Source organism: Conger conger, chromosome 16 (genome assembly GCF_963514075.1).
Source record: "Conger conger chromosome 16, fConCon1.1, whole genome shotgun sequence".
Lineage (NCBI taxonomy): Eukaryota > Metazoa > Chordata > Actinopteri > Anguilliformes > Congridae > Conger > Conger conger.
Window position 1 is genome coordinate 7,026,868 of NC_083775.1, and position 21,420 is coordinate 7,048,287.

Consider the following 21,420-nt stretch of genomic DNA (forward strand, 5'->3'; position numbering starts at 1 on the left):
GAAAATCTGCGGCTCATATGCATACACCGATCAGCCACAACATTAAAACCACCTGCTTAAACCAGTTTTTTTATTTAAATTTAATTTAAAATTGTCTATAAACACACAATATTTCATTATGTGATATGTGGACGTTGAATTTTTAAATGAAAATGGAAATCTTGTAAACTCATTCGGAGGGGTGAGGGGGTGCATTGTTACGGTGGGTGGTCTATATATTTTTTAAAATATGAAATATTCTGCAGTTCCTGGAGCATTTGTTAAGATAGACGTCATCATGAACACCAGTACGAACCAAGATATTTAAATAACACATGGCTCAGGCAGTAAGAGCAGTCGTCTGGCAGTCGGAGGGTTGCCGCCTCGATCCCCGCCCGGGCTGTGTCGAAGTGTCCCTGAGCAAGACACCTAACCCCCAAATGCTCCTGACGAGCTGGTCGGCGCCAGACAACCAGTGGCGGCCAGTCGCCGTCGGTGTGTGAGTGTGTGTATGAATGTTTTAAAAAAATATAAGATATTTAAATAATAAAACAATGCACCCCCTCCCTCCAATGTACTGACAAGATCTCCATGAATGCAATTCACTTATGATTATCTGCTTATATAAGTACCATGTAATGAAATATTAAGTGTTTATTGACATGTTTAGACAGTTTAAAGCATTTTTAATCATAAAAAAAACTGGTTTAAGCAGGTGGTTTTAATGTCGTGGCTGATCGGTGTATGTGCACATTCATAATAATTTTGCTCAAGCGGGAAAAATATTTTCAGTCACGCAGTGCTGGACTAAAAACAAAAAAACCCTGCGTCTACACCGTCCCCTTTCAGTTAAAATTGGATACCCCTGTTCGACATCAACAATGAGACACATCAGCGGTGATAGTTGTTGCTAGAATACAGCAATAATAACATGTACTTCTAATTTAAAGGCTTCATATATAAAAAGTATTGCAGCACACATGTATAGCACGGGATGTGCAGTTATCGAAAGAGAACGGCCTGTTTTTTTTAGTGCGTTTGTTTGGTTTTGAATGTGTACGTTCTAAACATGTCATGCGTTCCCGGAAAGAGCGCTTTTTTGTTTACACCCCGCATCTAATTCCGGAATTCTGGTCATCCTTTGATCCTGATGCCGGATTCTGTAAACAGGTGGCGTGCCACCACATCCGGACAGACCATCAATCATTAACCCCGCCTTCACCAATCTGCCTGAATTACGAGAGTGTGCAAGTTTGTCCCAACGGGATTTTGTGTATGTATACAATGAGGAAACGCTGTCACACAGTGCCTTATCTCTGCCGGTGACATTACACGTTGCAGTGACAATTGCATTCCAAATTTATTGTTGGAAAAAAGGCATGGGATCTGCTCATCGGCTTAAAACTGTGTCGGAACTGCGAGTGTTGACAGGTAATCACCGAGAGATCATCAGTTTCTGTACAGTAATGTCCACATTTGAAATGTGCGGTTATGGCTGGCATTGCATGTGATTTCTGTCAAGCGTCGTATGCTGATTGTGTGACAACACAATAGAGGAAACTTTACCTTTATGCCACAAATTGCAGAGTACATAACACTAAATAATTGCAATAATTGGTGTTCCAAGCAAGTTGACGAGGAGATCAGAGCTGACTGTGAATTTTATTGGGCGGGAGAATTTTTGTTGTACATTGCTATCAATATTTCAAGAACAAACATTTGCAAAGCCCTACGTGTTGACTTAAGGCACCTGATATAAACCTGATATTTTAGACACACACACCTATAAGCCTTTAATCAGGCTCTTGGCTCGCTTTATTGTAACCTTGTTATGTACTGTATATTATGAAATTATCAGACAACATGTAACAGGATATGCGCTGCACCCCAAATGCCTTGAAAAGAATGATCCAAACAGCATTTTTTATGCCTTACCTGCTAACAAAAACTGACTTTAGAGAACAGCCAGAGCTCATGGCATTTTGCACAATAGCTTCTTCTCACAGGCTATAAGACCGTTAAACACACCCTGCACATTAGACATTCAGCGCAAAAAAAGAAAAAATAATTTTAGCTGCTATCTTTTCATTGCTTTTAATTTCTGCTTACTTATTATATGACATATTGCACTATGCTGCTATATTCTTTAATATTTTATTATTATTTTATCGAGGTTTCATTTATTTTGTACCCGAAACCATGCCTTTTTAAAATAATTTTTTTAACTCAGGTCCTTAATTGCACTTTTTAGTATAGCACTGGTCTCATGTGTTTTTATGTATGTGTTTTTTCTTCCTGAGAAACGTCATTTCATTCTACTGTATGTGTATTTATTTGGTTGGAATGACAAATTATCAAACTTGACTTGCTCCGAGAATAGGTGATGGTATTTTCTAGGCTATAGAGAGCTACCTTATTTTCACAAATGCAGAGACACAAATTCCATATTGACACAGGCTATGAAATGAAAGGTCAATATGAACGAATCAGATAGTTATACCAAGGTCCTTGAGCCAAGTGGACACAGTTTACCACACACACACACACACACACACACACACACACACACACACACAGTGCGCAAACACCGAACAACTGTACATTTCCCACACAATTCGATGAAAGGGTGCAAACAAAGAAAGGCTGAGAATTGTGTCCATCCCCAGTGTTTGCCTGAGTCGCCGTGGGTCTGTGCTTGTCAGCTCCGAGGGAGATCTGAGAGAGTTCACCGTTTCTGATGGGATCCATGGCGATAAACATCGTCGCTATGGTTGCGCTGGGCACCGTTGCCCTTTGCCACGGTAACAGCTCCGACACTGCCGCACACCGCTGCACTTTCACACGCTCATTGTTTTCATATTATGACACGCAGGGATTTTCTGCATTGAAGCAGAGTACTGACCTCAGATTCACATCGACTGTAAAGCAGTGTGTGTCAATGTATTCACACAAACGGTTCTGCATGAGTCACAACCGCAAGTGGATGATCGAGAGACCATATCGCTCATAAAGACCATATAACCGCGTGACTGCAGGACCGCATGACCCACATGTTACCATGTGGGCCACTCGATCTGAAGACAAGACTGGTGTGGAGATCCCGGTGAAATGAGCCTGTAGCTGTGAGCTGTGGATGTGGATGTAGGATGTGGGTGTAGGGTGTAGTATGTGGGTGTAGGATGTGGGTATGTGGGTGTAGGATGTGGGTGTAGGGTGTAGGATGTGGGTATGTGGGTGTAGGATGTGGGTATGTGTGTGTAGGATGTGGGTATGTGGGTGTAGGATGTGGGTGTAGGGTGTAGGATGTGGGTGTAGGATGTGGGTATAGTATGTGGGTATGTGGGTGTAGGACGTGGGTATAGTATGTGGGTATGTGGGTGTAGGATGTGGGTATGTGGGTATAGTATGTGGGTGTAGTATGTGGGTGTAGGATGTGCGTATATGGGTGTAGTATGTGAGTATAGTATGGCTCATATAGTATTTCCTCCTGTTTCAGCCGCCCCCCAGCGGACCATGGAGAGCTTCATCACGGCCGTGGAGCAGGTGGAAGAGTGGGACCCAGAGATGGGGGTCCTGAGCGTGCTGAAGACCCTGCGGAGGTTCGGGGGGCTGGATGACCCGTTCGTCCGACACTTCCTGGGTCCGCCGAGCGAGACGCCTCTTCCCACAATCCCCTCCGAGGCGTCCGACTTCCTCCGGAGCGCGATCAGTCACCGGGTCACCGAGACCGAGGAGGAGGGCGTGGTCCTGACGGGGGACGGCACCACGGTGGCCCTGGCCCCGCTCATTCTGGGCGTGGAGGCGGGTCTGCTGGCGCCTCCGGGCCTGTACCCCCTCGCCCTGGCCCGGACCCTGGGCCTGGCCTTCCTCCGCGCCGGGACGCCCCCGCTCTGGGACAGCCTGGGCCCCGGTGGCTGCTGGGACAACTTGACGTCGCCGCGCACCTTCACGCTCTCCGGGACGCCGACCCCGGCGACGGACGCCGTGGTTAACGGCGGGATGGACGGCGTGATCCTCGGGGCCGAGCTCTCCGGACGGGCCCCGAAACCCCCGCCCCGGCTGAGCGGCCTCCTGAGGCTGTACTACCAGCACCGCCTGCAGGGGGCAGGCCTGAGCTCGGCCCCCCGCCTCATCAGCCCGCGCCGCAGGGAGAACTTCCGCACGCTGGTCAGCCCCTCCCTGCTCCAGGACCAGGTGCGGGAGTCCCTGGCCCTGCACCGCCGCCTGACTGCCCACCCCGGGCCGGAGGAGGGGCAGGAGAGCGAGGCTGTGCTCACGGCAGGGGTGGAGCTGTTCGTCCACAGGTACATGGGTGAGTACATGCCTTCGCCCAAAACAGAGGTGCAGCGGCCACTCTCTAGTATTAATTTGGCTGCTTTATGCAAACAGGGAGTTATAAGGGCCAGAACCGTGACCCCAAAAGTAGCATTCACCCCAATACATTTTTCTTGTATTTAAAAGCAAATCAAGCCATGGTTATTTGACATTGCGCAAATGGGGAGGTCTCACTGAAGTGGAAGTCTTGCTGAATGGCATTAATGGCTTACTGCCGGTATAAGTGCCAGGCTAGCGGTTTTTCTTGCTGACAATGAAGCAAAGAGGTGGTGACCAAAAGTGTGAAAACAACAGCCCCACAAACCTACTCCCAATAAACATCCCAATCAGTCACAATAGTTATGTTACAGGGCTTGCCTGTGTAAACCGCCTCAGCTCCACTGATTGGCTCGTTCTACCCGCTGTGTTAAGACTGCCCTGCCATAATCCCGCGGTGCCAGTGGGGGGCGGAGCCGTACCGGGGCACGCCCACGCAGCTGGCCCTGCCCCTGTCCTTCCTGTACGTGCACCACACGTACCAGCCGGGCCAGCCCTGCCTCTCCTTCGACCGGTGCGCCGCGGACATGAGGGCCATGCAGCGCTTCCACCAGGACGACCGCGGCTGGGACGACATCGGCTACAGGTGCAGCCCGGACCGCTATAATCAGTCCTTATTACTTAGTCTAATCAACTGTAAGTCATAGGGCGGCCTGTAGCATAGTGGTTAAGGCAAATGACTGGGACACACAAGTGTGGTTCTAATCCCGGTGTAGCCACAATAAGATCCGCACAGCTGTTGGGCCCTTGAGCAAGGCCCTTAACCCTGCATTGCTCCAGGGGAGGATTGTCTCCTGCGTAGTCTAATCAACTGTACGTCGCTCTGGATAAGAGCGTCTGCCAAATGCCAATAATGTAAGTCGCTTTGGGTAAGGAGGGGACAATTCCCTCTGGAGCAATGCGGGGTTAAGGGCCTTGCTCAAGGGGCCCAACGGCTGTGCGGATCTAATCGTGGCTACACCGAGGCCACCAACCTTTCAGGGTCCTAAGTCATGTACGTTAGCCACAAAGCTACAGGCCGCCCCTATCTGTCACACAGGCAGGCAGAGGTCCAGAGTCCTCTCAGTATTTTGTTCCAATCACCTGTATTTGCTAATTAGCACAGTTCTTCAGCCAGTAGGTGGAGCTAATGAGTGAAACCAGCTGGTCGAGTTCATGGGTGGAAGAAACAGGCAGCAGGACTGTGACTGTCCGACCCCTGTACTTTCCCCCTCTGAGTAGCGGGCGGCGACGGGCAGCTTGTAACGTAGTGGTTAAGGTAAATGCCTGGGACAGGCAAGGTCGGCGGTTCGAATCCCAGTGTAGCCGCAATAAGATCCGCACCGCCGTTGGGCCCTTGAGCAAGGCCCTTAACCCTGCATTGCTCCAGGGGAGGATTGTCTCCTGCTTAGTCTAATCAACTGTACGTCGCTCTGGATAAGAGCGTCTGCCAAATGCCCATAATGTAATGTTATGAGTACAGACCCAGCGTGTGGACAACCCGGCTCTCCCCTCTGCAGCTTCGTGGTGGGCTCGGACGGGTACGTGTACGAGGGCCGGGGCTGGCAGTGGAGAGGAGCGCACACCAAGGGCCACAACTCGCTGGGCTACGGCGTCTCCTTCATTGGCGACTACACGGCCAGCCTGCCCTCCGCCCACACCCTGGCGCTGGCCCGCGACCGCCTGACGGCCTGCGCCGTGGGCGGGGCCCGCCTCACCGCCAACTACACCGTCCACGGCCACCGGCAGCTGGTCAACACCTCCTGCCCCGGGGACGCCCTCTTCTCCGAGATCAAGGGCTGGCCGCACTTCAGGGTAAAGGCCGCAGCGACCGTGTTTTTGTGTTCAAGGTTTCACAGACCGTGTGACCATTTGACCGTAACTCCACGTGACATCTGACTCGGTTTCACTCTCTTCTCCGAGATCAAGGGATGGCCGCACTTCAGGGTAAAGACCACAATGACCATATTTGTGTTTGTGTTTAAGATTTCACAGACCGTATGACCATAACTCCACGTGACATCTGACTCGGTTTCACTCTCTTCTCCGAGATCAAGGGATGGCCGCACTTCAGGGTAAAGACCGCAGCGACCATGTTTAAGAGTGTACAGACCGTATGACCATATAACCGTAACTCCACGTGACATCTGACTCTGTTTCACTCTCTTCTCCAAGATCAAGGGATGAGCGCACTACAGGGTAAAGACCACAATGACCATATTTGTGTTTGTGTTTAAGATTTCACAGACCGTATGACCATATGACCGTATGACCATAACTCCACATGACATCTGACTCCGTTTCACTCTCTTCTCCGAGATCCAGGGATGGCCACACTTCAGGGTAAAGACCGCAGCGACCGTGTTTAAGAGTGTACAGACCGTATGACCATATAACTGTAACTCCACGTGACATGACTCATTTTCACACTCTTCTCTGAGATCCAAGGATTGCACACTTCAGGGTAAAAGACCACAGTGACTGTGTTTAAGATTTTAAAGACCGTATGACCGTAACTCCACATGACATCTGACTCCTTTTCATCTCTGACAGGAAGTGGAAGTCAAGCCTTGAAGATGGAGAACAAGGAGACACCTGAATCAAAAAATAAAATAATTTCACTGCATAAACCAAAGTAGAAATGGATGTGACTATTTTACAAAAGAAAGAGCAGTATCCACATGTATTTTGTTTTGTAATATATTTAGAAATTCACATATGTAGAAATATTTAATCTTTCTCTTAAATCTTTTTCTGTGTGTTGGCTGAAAGCGTCATACTCAAGTTTTGTTTTGTCAGTAGAGCCATTTAAACTTTGAAAGACTTTTAATCTTTTTCGAGATTCCGCCCTAAAAATGCATGTTTTTTTCCCACTGAGGAGACACCCGGTAATGGCTCTACCAGCAAAACTAAATGGAGCATGAAGCTAATGTTTTCAGGAGTTTGTATCTCATCACTGTTCACCTACACACAGGTGCACCCTCCAAGATTTGGCACGGAACAGTACATACAATTAAAAGTATTCTGGATTTTTAGTTAAGTACTACATTGTATGGGATAAAAGAGGCCACGGCATATGAATGGAATGCGATATTGTTCATATTTGCCATGCAGATTTCCCACATATTGTTTATGGTTAGCTTTTGGCTGTGCCATGGAGTGAGAGAAAGCAGAGAAATGAATAACCGTACATCCAGAACATCCGTGCTACATCTGGATGTCATGGTTTAAACGCTGCAGAGGGGCTGAAGGGAAAGTGTGACAGTCCATGGAAAAATGCATAGAAATATCTCGCAACGAGAGGCGGACACGGCATTAGCATGGCGCTGTAGGAGAGCTCAAAATGGCGGGTTACTAACGATCATCAAAGTGAAAAAATATCTTGCATGTGATCGTGGTATATTTAGTTTATTTCACCTTGTATCCTGCCAGCTGTGTTTATGACCACTGAGCGCTGAGGTTTTGCAAATTTTTGGAATACAGGAAGTGACTTTTTTATTTTTTACCTCAAATCTTAAAGTGGTCATCTAGCCATCTGTTAGCCAGATGCAGCTGGTATCCTCCCTGCGTACAACAATAGTTTACAAACGAGAGGGAATGGATGTGATTCACAGAGAGGAAAGGTTAATTAAACTTACTCACAGGCCCCTTGCGATCGAGAGAGATTACATCCAAAAAGGGCCGGTGTGGGTACAGGCTGTTGTTTGAGCCCAGCACTGACACCCGATTCACCTAATGGACTAATCAATATCCTGAGTAGATTCAGGTGTTGTGGCGCTATGCTGAAACAAACTCACACCGGCCCTTTTCGGTTAGGACCGGACAAGTCTGGCTTCTCAAGCCGTCAGCAAGGTCAACGCAAACAAATAACGCACCAAGGTGGCGGCCGTGTGATTGGCTGATTTATCTGAAATACGATTGGCCTCTTGAAGGGGGCAGGTAATGACACGTGCCATATAAGGAGAGGCTCATAAACAGATCAGATGCCAGTGCGCCACTGCTTCCAGTTAGGAGGAGAGTAGCGGCGGAAAGGAGGATGCGTTTTATTTTATTATTTTTTTTGTATTGGCACGTACACCTTCTCTGACGCAGTCTGGTGAGAGCATTTCTCAGGACCGTTGTAAGAGATCGCCGCGTGCGCTATTTTCCCGCTCTGCTGCCGACCCGTCAGTTTCCTTTTACATATTCGATTATCTCTACTATTACTATTGCGCTGTTATTGACGCTCTTACTTCAACGGCAACTTTGCAGTAGTAAAATTCCAACCAGGCCTGGGAAACAGTGACTTCTTGTGGTGAAAGGAAGTATTTACATAATATTCCCACAATGCCATTTCCAATCAGGCTTTACCGAGGAAATCTGCACATTGCACATGTCCGAGGCTTCCGCCAAGTCTAAGGACATACAGGGCACAGCCAGAGGAAGGTAGCATTCTCTTCCTTTAACAATTTTATTTTGAAGTTTTTCTGGAACTCAATTCTAGAACTTCTTTGATATCAATGAGCCTTAAAGACAGTCCCTAAAACAGCTCATGAGAGGCGCTGGAGAATGGACATGTAAAACTGGACAGAGATTGTTTGTGGTACCAAAAACCACACAAACCTTTTCTTACAGATATCAGGAAAGGTGTACAATATGGGACCTTTAAGCACGATCTATACACACATTTGTGACCTGAGCCCCTTTAATCACATAGCAAAGCAGACCAGGCAAACACCGTTTCAAATCAACCCTGTTTATTTGAGTTTTCATTTCAAACATATTTAACCCAAGCCCTCAATGTGTAAAACTGAAAAGCGGTAAGTGTTTGAAGGGCCGTTATTTCTTTACCCCACAAAGGCATTAAAATACAGGGCCGGCTCAAATGAAACGACCCAAAAATGAAAAAAAAAACACCTCGGCAAACAACAGTGACCACAGGAGCCCACTGGATTTTGCCGATTTCACACGGTTGAGGAGTTAACCTCATCGCAATGTTCCAACATTCCAGGAGCCGATTCCAGCAGAGGAAGTCCAAGGGCTCAGAAAAAGAGAAATACAAAAAAACAAAAAAAAAACAGTTCAAGCCAGTGCAGGTCCAGTTTTGTCCACCTCGATATTTAGGACAGAAGACTTAATAAACAATTACAGGATCGTGTGCATATCCTGGATCCACTAGGAATGGAGTCCTGGCAGCCGCAGGTAACAAATAAAGTAAAATGGTGGAGAAAAGTAGGCATCCCCTCCGACCTAGACCGGTTTGAGCAGAACTGGGTGAAATGTTGTCTCCGGACCCCAGGAGTGAGGTCGTAGTGCAGAGGTGGTCATGGAGAGCCACAGGGCCATGCAGGCTTTTATTTTCACCTCAACATCAGCGACTAATTCAAACCCAAGAGATCAGGGGGGGGGCACGTTCAACCAGAAAACATTCTGCTACGATGCGTTCCCGCCCGACGGTGGGCAACGCTCGGCTACATTCAGCCGGGGCTGACAGTGACCCAGGCGAGTCGACGGTGTAATTAACCGCTTTAATTGACGCATTGAGTGGGTAACAACGAAAGCCAGCACGCCCCGCGGCTCTCCAGGACCAGGGTTGGAGACCACCGTTCCAGCGCATGGCCCGATTCGCTCCGATCCGCTCGGCTCTTTGGCCCGAAACGGGTCCGTCTGAGGGACCCGTTCAGCGCGGCTAGCTCCTGGTCTCCAGTTTATTGAAACCGCACTGTGAATTTGACTGCGAGTGAAATGAACAGAAACGGATGCGTGACAAAAGTGGCAAAACAACACCTACAACAAACGCATGAACGGGGCCCTTAATCTCGTAACTGCCCCGCCTCCAAACAGGCTTTTACTGCATGTTCATCATGTGGAAACAAATCGGGCTTAAAATGCGGCAAAATAATCTTTTCAGTAAAGACACGCAGCTCAGCAGTTATGGATGAAACAGGGGGGGAAAAGAAATGATGAGATAAATTAGGACTGGGAGCATTCACTCTCCTGGTTTTGTGGAGAATAATTCATAAAATTATTATATTTTGACCATATTGTAATCTTCTTTATGCAAACTGGACTATTTTGAACCTTATTTACATCTCATATTTACAATCCTTCCCACCTGGACTCGCAAGCACAGTTTTGGTACAAGTTGAATTGGAAAGACTATGATTATCGCCATGACAACACACTTCTCTCTGCATAGAAAACCCAGAAGCAGAACCAAACAGTCATCTTGATTAAAATGGCAAACAGGACTATTAAGAAGAACACAGAGCTGTATTATTGTATCTAGGAGTCAGGCGGTTCACTTTTAAATTGGAGGAAATCGTCAGTTAATGAAAAAAACACTTCTGACAGTTGCTCTTAATGCCTAGTCGAATAACCCTGTAGGCATTTTCCCTGCCCATTTCAGCCTAAATACTTCTTGAGAACGCTGCAAAGAACCATCCGGTTCCGGCTAGAACTGTCCCAACCGTCAGCAACAGACGTCAGTCTTGACACGACAGGAGATTTCCTAGCGCACTGGAGAAAGTACTCGATCTGGCTCCAGACCCAGAACCCTTCACACAAGCGAAGGAGCAACAGTGAATTTCACAACGTTCCCCAGGGAGACCGGCGAGCATCTCCATGGAGAACGGCGACCGTCTCCAGGGAGACCGGAGAACGGCGACCGTCTCCAGGGAGACCGGAGAACGGCGACCGTCTCCAGGCAGAACGGCGACCGTCTCCAGGGAGACCGGAGAACGGCGACCGTCTCCAGGGAGACCGGAGAACGGCGACCGTCTCCAGGGAGACCGGAGAACGGCGACCGTCTCCAGGGAGAACGGTGACCCTGCACGGGCGGCAGAGACGCACCCTCTCCACAGCGCACTTTGAGCTGCGGAGCTCAAACAAACACACAGTTCAGAACCACAGAAAGAGAACAAAACGGAAAGGGGGGGTAGTGGCCAACCTCTGACAGCGGCAGTCTATTATGGACGTGCCGCTAATTATCAGGAAAAAAAGCAGAAGCTTAAAAATAAAAATAATAATAAAAAAACAAGCAGGGAAGACCCCCCACCTCCGTCCGCCCTGCTAGGCCATCGGATTCTCCAGGTCTTCGTCCTCTTCCTCTCCTTCCAGGTCATCTTCCGAGTACCCCTCCTCTTCTCCCCCCTCTTCTCCCCCCCCCCTCTCCTTCCCCCTCTCCGTTGCCCTCGGCTCCCGCTCCCTGCGGGGCGTCCCCTGTACTCTGCGCTGCGTCGGCCGGGCCTCTCTCTCCCTCCGTCTCTCCCTCCGTCTGTCCTTCTCTCTCTCCCTCCGTCTGTCCGCCGGTCGGTCCCTCCTTTCCACTCGTCCCCTCGCCCGCTGGTGCCGCGCCCCCCTCCTGCGTCTCCTGGTCCTCCACCTCCTCTGTGAAGGGGTCTTCTCCCTGAGGAGGCCAAGGGGAGCCGCGCGTGAATGGTATGAACCGGAGCGGACATTTTGTTTTTGGGTCGTCCCGGAAACAATGACTCTGTCATGGCTGCCAACACCGTCAGGACACCTGGGTGATGTGTGTGTGTGTGTGTGTGTGTGTGTGTGTGTGCGTGCGTGCGAAACTCTTAAATACCTTTAAATGCTTCTCCAGCATTTGGCTGATGTTCTTGTTGCTCAGGATGCTCTTGGCTATTTGCACACTGGACATCTTGAACTGATCGGTGATGGCCTACGTCAGGAAAGATGGACAGTCAAACACAGAAAGAGAAAGAGAGAGAAAAAATAAAGATAACAGAGAAAGAGAGAGAGAGAGCGTGAAAGAGACGAAGACAAAAGATTTTTTAAAGAAAACCAACGAAATGAATGCACAGGATTATAAGAACCATTCCTACGCAGGGATTGGTGTGCGGGTCGTCACGGTTACCTGGCGGTTCCTCAGGTGCTCCTTGGAGGCCAGGTGCTGCTGCAGCAGATGCCTCAGTCCCGGGATGACCATGTCACACGCCATGCAGTGCGCTGCCTCGATGCGCCGGCAGAACTCGTCCTGAGCCAGGTCTGCCAAGAGGGGTTAGGTAAGTAGGAAATCTTTATTTCCCAAGTTGTCCCATATTAGGGCCTCTTGGGAAATAAAAGTTTGCACTGGCCATTCAGAGTACTGAAGCCTTAAAGTAGGAAGAATTTGGACCCTCTTGTGTTGGTGTTCTATGTGCGTTTGTTCAGTCCTCTTGGAAATAGAGTGCTAAGTTTGAGAATCCAGTGTTTCTTTAACCTGCGTCTCTCCTCCGGTGTCCAGTTATTATTTGTTTCAATAATAACAAATAATAATAATATTTCTAGTGCCTCAAGTCCATGGTGAAGGAAATGAGCCACCAGGTGTGTGTCTGTCTCTCTATTATTTCTAATATTATATATATGTTGTGCTAGTGTGTGCGTGTGCATGTGTGTGTGTGCATGTGTGTGTGTGTGCATGTGTGTGTGTGTGTGCATGTGTGTGTGCGTGTGTGTGTGCGTGCGTGTGTGTGTGTGTGTGCGTGCGTGCGTGTGTGTGTGTGTCTCCGTTACCTGTGAAAGGATCTGCTTTCTGTGCTCGTCCGTCCTTATCAAACACCTCCTGCCTCTTCTTCAGGATCTTCTTGTTCCGGTACACCGTGTACTCCTTCTCAGGAGACAGAGGAGGAACGGAGGAGGAGGAGGAAGACAGACAAGAAGAAAAAGGTCAGACAATGTCAGTCAGTGGACATCGATTTCCCGATCAGTCTGACATAGTTAAAGGCATGACATCTTCATGGTATCAACAAGCCAATTCCATTACGACTACAAAACACACTGAACTCAAGACAAACAAAAGGTTTGGTGCGTATACAGGTGCCCTTTACTTACATACGTATAAAAAAAGTCTCCTCTGCGGTTACCACTTCCTGTTTCCTGTGCTAAGCCACAGGAAGTGTGTGCCTCAGGCCCTCCCCTACCTGCAGGAACTTGGCGGTGCCATCAGGCATCTTGCCCTCCAGGAAGCCGATGATGTCCCTGTGGAGCTGGCTCTCCAGGTGGGTGTGGATCTCCGTGGAGTCGGCCGTCCTGAACTTACAGAGCGAGCAGGCGAACAGCATCTTCGACCTGCGGGGAACAGAGGGACGCATCCGTTCAGCTCACCTTCCCTTAACCGGGTCCGTCCGCCCGGGGGCTAAACACCTCTTTCCGAAGAAAAGCAGCAATCGATGGCAGACGCGGCAAAATGAGAAGAAACAGCAATGTTTTGTCTGCCGGCGATTGCTGCGATCGATTTAAAAAGAGGGAAAGTGCGGAAGATGACAAAAGGAATTGAATGATTTTTTTTTTTCCTGTCGTCAAAGCTACGGGTTTGTTTGGCGGACTTTGGCGGATGTGCACGGTGGAGCGAACGGCGAATCACCTCTCTTTCTGCTGTTTCTCTTTACTTCTGCGCCCCCTGCTTTTCTTCTTCGGCTCTTCCTCCTCCTCTTCCTCGCCGCCAGCTGAAAGCAAACGGCAAAGTGCCACAGTCACCCAGAGCAACAGTGGGGGTGACATCATCATTAACCCGTTCAGTGCCAAACCCGATGTGAAGTGGCTCCACGCGAAGGGCTTTTGGCTTTGGCGGAGAGAGTGGAGAATTCAGTGGGGTTTTAATAGGGGCCCAAAACGATAGCATAGTCATTTTGATAGGTTTAAAATATATACGGCTGAGAGTTGGGATTTTACAGTAGTTAGGCTTGGGACTGAAAGGGTTTAAGGCAGAAGCATTTTGTCTCCGTCTTTAACACACACGACGCAACACACAGGACACACGGCACAAGGGACACGGGACACACCACACACACCACACACCACACACCACACACCACACACCACACACCACACACCACACACCACACACCACACACCACACACCACACAGCCTGGGTCGCTATGAACGGAGGACAGGTTTGGGAAATTTTTTATAACTTGCTCACCCGTCGGTTTCTTCTCTCCCTCCTCCCCTGTTCCCGGCCCTGTTACCGGCCCTGTTACCTCCTCTGGCACCTGAAAAAATACATTTTCAACCCAAAATCACTTCAGCCAATCAGAGCAAGGCTCCGCCCAGCTGTTCCTGGTCACAGGCGCAATTGGGCAGAAAGTTACAGAAGCACTGCGGGTGGATCAATATTCTTTATATAATAGGCAAAAATAACGCATAGTCATGTATACCGTGTAGCTTATTTAACATGTTCATTACTCACCCCATCGGCGTTGTCTTCCTCATCCTCCCCTGAAAGTGAAAAGAGAATCAGCCATTTTATGACAGAGAGAAGTTAAAGCCTGGTGACCTCATACTGAGCTCCTGTGAGCTCCTTATTCCTTTATGGTGCAAGAACGTGTGTGATTGTGTACACGTGTATATATGTGTGTGTGTATGTGTGTGTGTGTGTACACGTTTATATGTGTGTGTACGCATGTGTCTGTGTGTGTCTGTGTGTGTGTGTGTGTGTGTATGTGCGTGTGTACACGTGTATATATGTGTGTGTGTGTGTGTGTACGCATGTGTCTGTGTGTGTGTGAGTGTGTGTGAGTGTGTGTGTGTGTGTGTGTGTGCTTGTGCGTGTATGCGTGCGCTTGTTGTCTCACTCTGTGTGTGAGTGTGTGTGTGTGTGTGTGTGTCACTGTGTGTGTGTGTGTGTGTGTGTGTGTGTGTGTGTGCGAGTGTGTATGTGTGTGTGTCTCACTGTGCTCAGACTCCTCTCCGTCAGATTCTGTTCGACGGCGCTTCTTCTTCCCCTCGGTGTTCTTGGCACCGCCTCGTGCTTTCTGCTGTGAGAGAGGTACGCAAACACTTAACTTTACACACACACACACACACACACAGTTCACCCGAAAACAAAATTAAGTTATGTTCACACTTGCCTATCTATCCACCCAGTTTCGCTGAGCTGTGAATAATTTACGACATACTTTAATTTCAGTCTCGGGTGTACCGGCCCTTTAAGGCATCGGCATGGTTACGGCCCCCGTATCCCATCATGCTCCACTCACCCGGGCCTCTCTCTCCGAGCGGGAGCGCTTCCTGCCGGGCCTCTGCCAGGGCCCGGGGAGCCCGTACGGGGGGAAGGCGGGGAAGCGCGGTCCCATCATGCCGTGCGGCTGGGCGGGGGGGTGGTGCTGGGGCCCGGGCGGGCCCATGAAGTCGGGCGGGGCCAGGGGCCGTCCGGGGAACAGCGAGGGGAGCTGCCCGAGGGCCCCGCCCTGGGGGCCCATGCCGGAATGGGGCCCCATGTAGTTGAGCTCGTTCCAGCGGGCCGAGAGGCGCTTGGACGAGGAGAGCTGGTGGGGGTGCATGGGCGGGGGGGGCATCCCGTAGCGCATGTAGGGGTCAGGGGCCGGCGGGTACTGGGGCTGGTAGTGGGACGGGGGGGGATTCTCTCTGTGGTGGCCATAGTAACCACCGCCACCTCCCCCTCCACCCCCGACGCCGACTCCAACTCCAACTCCCCCTCCAACTCCTCCTCCGCCTCCTCCTCCTCCCCCCACACCCCCGCCCCCGCCTCCTCCACTCCGCCGGTTCTGGGCCCTGCCTTGCTGGGTGTGCCCTCCTCTCCCGCCCCCTCGGTTGCCCCCTCCCCTGTTTTTGTTGCCCCCCGAGCCCCCTCCTCGCCGGCTGGCCCCGCCCTTGCCCGGGCGACCGGCAGAGTGGTTTTCGGGGGTCTGTGGGGGTCCGGCTGCCCCCTCGCTGCACCCCCCCGTCTCCGTGCTGAAGCGGTACGGCTCCTTACTGACCGGCATGTACGACTGGAAGGCCTCGAAGCTGAAGGAGCTGAAGGGTAAATAAAGAACAGTGCTGCAGCCTCAGAACAAGCTCAAGCAGCGGCACGATCTCAGTCTGTGTGACCCGTACATTCTGACTGTCCTGGACGAGTGTGTGTGTGTGTGTGTGTGTGTGTGTGTGTGTGTGTGTGTGTGTGTGTGTGTAAGTGTGTGTGTAAGTGCGTGTGTATGTATATAAGTGTGTGTGTGTGTGTGTGTGTGTAAGTGCGTGTGTATGTATATAAGTGTGTGTGTGCGTGTGCGTGTGTGTGTGTGTGTGTGTAAGTGTGTGTGTAAGTGTGTGTGTGTGTGCGTATGTGTGTGTGTGTGTGTGTGTGTGTAAGTGTGTGTGTGTGTGTGTGTGTGCGTGTGTGTGTGTGTGTGTGTGTGTGTGTGTGCGTGCGTGTGTGCATGTGTGTATAAGTGTGTGTGTGTGTGTGTGTGCGTGTGTGCGTATGTGTATAAGTGTGTGTGTAAGCATGTTTGTGCATATAAATATGCGTGAGTGTGTGTGCCTGTGTGTACATAAGTGTGTGAGTGTCTGTAAGTGCGTGACACTTAACTTACTACTTTAAGTGTGTGCGTGTCTAAGTGTGCGTGTGTGCGTGTCTAAGTGTGTGTGCGTGTGTGCATGTCTAAGCGTGCGTGCGCTCACCTTTCCTGGCTGTTTTTCCCCCCGCTGTCTCGGGACAGCAGGTCGAGGCGCTGGTTGATTTTGGCGATGATGGAGTCTGGGCTTTCTGAAGACTTCCCGCTGGGGCCCGGGGCCCTCTGTCCCTGCGGCCCCGAGGCCCCCCCTCCACCGCCCCCCCTGCTCATGGTGGCCCCTCCTCCAGCGCTGGGCCTCCCGGTCTCCCAGAAGCTGGTGTAGGCCTGCGAATCTGCACCACCACTGCTGCTGGTGTTGTAGTAGCCATAGCCTTCATAACCTGCACGCAAGAGCACACAGTCCTCATGTGCCCATCCTGTAGTCTTTCATTACATTACATTACATTACATTACATTACATTACATTATTGGCATTTGGCAGACGCTCTTATCCAGAGCGATGTACAGTTGATTAGACTAAGCAGGAGACAATCCTCCCCTGGAGCAATGCAGGGTTAAGGGCCTTGCTCAAGGGCCAACGGCTGTGCGGATCTTATCAGGCTACACCGGGGATCGAACCACCGACCTTGCGGGTCCCAGTCACGTACCTTAACCACTACGCTACAGGCCGCCCTTTCAGTGCACTGGCAGCAGTTACCAGCCACATTACAGAGCAGATAAACGAGTGAATGAAATGGAGAATACACTCGGTGACCACTTTATTAGGCACACCTGTACACCAGCTCGTCAATGACAATACCTAATCAGCCAATCATGTGGCAGCAACTCAATGCATACAGGCATGCAGACAGGGACTGCAGTTGACAACTAGGCAGATGGATAGTCCTGACACATTTCCAGTTGATTCATGTATGCTGACCCTGAAACGTAGGGCGGCCTGTAACCCTGCATTGCTCCAGGGGAAGATTGTCTCCTGCTCAGTCTAATCAACCGTACGTCGCTCTGGATAAGAGCGTCTGCCAAATGCCAATAATGTAATAATGAAACAATAAACTTGTCAATAAAAATGTAAAAACAAACAAGAGGTACACTTCAGACCAAACATCAGAATTGGGAAGACATGTGATCAAAGTGACTTTGGCTGTGGAATGATTGTAGGTGCTGGGCAGGGTGATTTGAGTTTTTTGCAGTTCTGTAGGCAAAATGAGATAAGTCAGAGGAGAATGGCCAGACTGGTTCAAGCTGACAGGAAGGCTATAGTAACTGAAATCACGCGTTACAACAGCGAATGCAGCAGAGCATCTCTGTACACACAACACCGCGAACCTTGAAGTGGCTGGGCTACAGCAGCAGAAGACCAATACATACAAAAAATAAGTCTAATAATAAGCAGGGTACCTAATCAGTTTTCAGTTGCATCCAGCATGCCGATGTGTCGGTCAGAGTATGCGTCCTTGTATGCAAACTCTGAGTTATGTAGGCAAGTGATGATTGATACATTTTCTGATCTGATCGTGACTGGTTAACAGTTATTTCAAATTCTGAAACGTTTAGATACAGCTCGTCTACAGAGCACGGAAACGCCAAGAAACTTGAGAGCTTAATGTAAAGATTGCCATTAAAACCCAACTGGCAGAAAACGTTCTCACTATATTGCCGTCATGACAATGGTATAACATTGAAAAAACATTCCAGTGACACTGGGAGAACATTTTTGCGTTAGCTGCGGTCGGAGTGGATGAATATGAACTGACATATACAGCTATATTCAGCTCTAAATAGAGATCTGACAAAAACACAAATAGAAACATAAATCGCCGTGAATAACAGGGTCTGCTAAATTACTGTAATTAAATACATGGTTCACTTCTAGATGGTTAACGGTACTGTTGACAGTTGCATACACAGGAGGTAAACCAAGCCAGCAAGCCAGACGGCCATCCGACCACCTGGACAGTTAACTTGCTTTGTACAACTCCTGAAGAAATATTGTCAACCAACTTAGTTTGCTAGCTGGGTGGACAGAGACGAAATAAGCACAGTCATGACAACACAATACGGTTTAGAAAATTAGGTAGCTAACATTACCTAACTCACGAATATGCTAATGACTCGCATATTCAGTGAAGCAAAGATCATACGTGATCATGCGTGTGAACTCGCGGACAACAGTCATCGTTGTTGTCATAATCACAACCACAGTACTAACCTTGGGTTAGCTACTGCTCTCATAATTTTATTGAAAGTGTATTCATTGCACAGGACATAAACAAATTATTCTTGGCTAGTAATCGAGGACTACGTTTATGTCTACCGGGAACATCCAACTTGCACTGGCTACTTACTTGCAACTTCGACACATAACTTAAACAGTTTGTCTTGGCTAACGTTAACAATTAATGGAAAACATGGCTTTCTCGCGATGAAAGACGCAACAAGAGCCCAAGACAAGGGGCGCAAATGTTTTGCTGCATAATTATTAAAATCGCAAGTGCGTAGCCAGCTATCAAGCTAGCTGATTGCTTCCTGGCAAGTCTTGAGTGTTTACGACCACACTGCAATGACATTAACAACACAAGCCACACAAATGATCTGTCCGATTAAACCTTGTTTAGCGGGTGGCAAGTTGATAGCAAACAGCTGTCGGTTACTTCATGGGGATCAGCAAATAACGCTAAGTTATATGCGTCATGTAGTTCGCCTTACTGACCTCGGTACTCGTTGCTATCCATTTTCTCGATCTTCCCATTGAATTAATCAGCGCTCCGGAAGGAAAGTGCCAAGACCCGGTCACCCCGCCCTGTCCATACTTAATTGGTCAAGATTTATGATGAATAATTTTCAAAGCATGCGGCAGCTCCCCTATGATTGGTTTTTAACAACCAGCTTCCCAATAAGCAACTCAAAGGTACAGTTCTATTGGCTATAGAAAAGTGACGTTACTGTGTTTGGGAAGCTACGGTACAACACGAAGATCATCTTGGTAGCACCGGGCACTAATAACGAAGGCGTTTGCTACCATGGTTATGCAGTTTCACTCTGTAGTTAAATGGTAAGGTGTAGAATGTGCTGGTGACACGAAATACTTCAGATTCGTCGCCACATTTTGCGGTCGCGGTCTCGAAGTTGTGCTTGCAACAAAACTTCGGAATTGAATTTGGACAATGCCTACGTAAACGCAGTTGAAGTAATTCCGGGTCAGACAGCAAGATTTTCAAAAGGCACAGATTCTCAATAGTCACCAGATCAGCACACATATTGTGTATGTAGTCGAGGTTTCCCAAAATATTCAAGACCACGACTGGTGAATAACTTTTTTATGAATCACACAGTTAATTTGTTTGTTAATAAAATAGTGGTCAAAATCACGTGTGTTCTTAATATGAGTAATATTGTGTGGCTCAAACAAATATTAAACCTTATTACAGTGAAACAACGCAAAAAAAACTTCCATTATGGGCTGTAAAAATATAGATTAATTTCCGTTATTAATTTCCCGGAATATTAATAAAACTGGACAGAAGGTGGTGCTATTTGCATACTTTTCAGTGGACTTATGCCAGTGAGCTCAGGTTTTGGCTAGTTTGTTTTGGGGTGCCTTTCAGTCATCCTGTTGGTTTTTTTTACCTGACGTATGCTGATGATCCACTCAGAGGCAATCACGACTTCCCGTGAAATCAGGCTCTGGAATTGACTATCCTACATGTGCACAGAAAAGCTTGACACCACCCCAAATGTCATGTTGTCTTTGTGCTCCCTGTAAACATATACATAAATACACAAATAAACAACAGTCACACACAAGCACACTGTAATGTACACCAATAAGCATACATACACTCTTTATATTGGCGACATTGGCACAGGCGGTAAGAGCAGTTGTCTGGCAGTCGGAGGGTTGCCGGTTCGATTCCCACCCTGGGTGTGTCGAAGTGTCCCTGAGACACCTAACCCCCAAATGCTCCTGACCAGCTGGTTGGTACCTTGCACAGTAGCCAATCGCCGTTGGTGTGTGTATGAATGGGTGAATGAGAAGCATCAATTGTACAGTGCTTTGGATAAAGGCGCTATATACATTTTTCCAACATTTACCATTTATATTACATAAATATATATAATGACAAATTTCCCATGCCTAAAAATGAAATTCAGCATCCATGTTGCTAAAAGAAAAAGTCGCCAATCAGCCTTTAAATCCCAACAACCTTGCACCCTCTCCTCACGAACAGTAACATTGATGATGAGGTGAACCCCTGACCCCCCCTAACAGTGTCCCGAGTCCCCTCTTTTGTTACCCGGGCGATGGAGGGAGGCGGTCTGATCCAGTGTCCCACGCGTGGTGGTGCACTGCGGCAGATTTAACACGGCGGATATGGCGGCCCATCCGGCTGGCATTCAAGCACGCTCCTCTGTGCAGAACTGCAGTGCTCAACTGCTCGTTAACCTCCTATCACAGAGATGGTATCGGTCGGAGCAGCTCTGGGAGGATGGCAGCGTGTGGAAGGATTGTAGTCTCCTGTTATCTCCTCCTGATCGGAAGTCTAGACTGAACTGAAGCGTTTGTCCTGGAATAAACCCCTTTAGTCACATCCTTCTGCCTCATTCCTCCACAAAATGCATTTTGCAGTAGTACCCTACTGGGACGTAGCCACCTGTGAGCAGCGAGCTCTTCAGTGCCGTTTTACACAGAGCGAGCTTCCCTCTCAGACGTGCACTCGACCGAAGGGAGGAGAGTGATGACAGGACCTTGTCGGCAAACTTCGGCAAAGTATTTCAGTTCAATCGCTTCAGCGAAATGCCTGCTGTGTTAAC

At 48.8% G+C, this 21,420-nt stretch overlaps 2 protein-coding genes across 2 annotated transcripts; one reads left to right on the top strand and one right to left on the bottom strand.

Annotated features, from left to right (window-relative positions):
- Nucleotides 1-1,222: 1,222 nt before the first annotated feature.
- Nucleotides 1,223-6,969, top strand: pglyrp6 (peptidoglycan recognition protein 6). The gene is made up of 6 exons (XM_061223099.1): nucleotides 1,223-1,410; nucleotides 2,646-2,780; nucleotides 3,476-4,291; nucleotides 4,726-4,936; nucleotides 5,850-6,144; nucleotides 6,883-6,969. Exons 2-6 carry the CDS (start codon nucleotides 2,717-2,719, stop codon nucleotides 6,901-6,903), a joined length of 1,407 nt encoding a protein of 468 aa, XP_061079083.1. The 5' UTR covers nucleotides 1,223-1,410; nucleotides 2,646-2,716; the 3' UTR covers nucleotides 6,904-6,969.
- A 3,850-nt stretch (nucleotides 6,970-10,819) lies between these two features.
- Nucleotides 10,820-19,397, bottom strand: LOC133115035 (A-kinase anchor protein 8-like). The gene is made up of 15 exons (XM_061224745.1): nucleotides 19,319-19,397; nucleotides 16,715-16,988; nucleotides 15,787-16,069; nucleotides 15,292-15,651; nucleotides 14,985-15,069; nucleotides 14,502-14,530; nucleotides 14,235-14,304; nucleotides 13,676-13,757; nucleotides 13,233-13,380; nucleotides 12,826-12,919; nucleotides 12,188-12,318; nucleotides 11,897-11,992; nucleotides 11,500-11,716; nucleotides 10,963-11,137; nucleotides 10,820-10,865 (listed from the first exon to the last, which is right to left on the bottom strand). Exons 1-15 carry the CDS (start codon nucleotides 19,338-19,340, stop codon nucleotides 10,820-10,822), a joined length of 2,112 nt encoding a protein of 703 aa, XP_061080729.1. The 5' UTR covers nucleotides 19,341-19,397.
- Between the last annotated feature and the right edge of the window lie 2,023 nt (nucleotides 19,398-21,420).

Bases quoted from the DNA above. Each gene is read 5' to 3' on its own strand.
- LOC133115035 (XM_061224745.1), bottom strand. From the start codon at position 19,340: ATGGATAGCAACGAGTACCGAG. The intron at 16,070-16,714 runs GTGAGCGCACGC...TTTACCCTTCAG, and splicing joins GGGAAAAACAGCCAGGAAAG to CTCCTTCAGCTTCGAGGCCT. The intron at 10,866-10,962 runs GTCTCCCTGGAG...GCTTGTGTGAAG, and splicing joins GAGACGGTCGCCGTTCTCCG to GGTTCTGGGTCTGGAGCCAG.
- pglyrp6 (XM_061223099.1), top strand. From the start codon at position 2,717: ATGGGATCCATGGCGATAAACATCGTCGCTATGGTTGCGCTGGGCACC. The intron at 2,781-3,475 runs GTAACAGCTCCG...CTCCTGTTTCAG, and splicing joins CACCGTTGCCCTTTGCCACG to CCGCCCCCCAGCGGACCATG. The intron at 6,145-6,882 runs GTAAAGGCCGCA...CATCTCTGACAG, and splicing joins AGGGCTGGCCGCACTTCAGG to GAAGTGGAAGTCAAGCCTTG.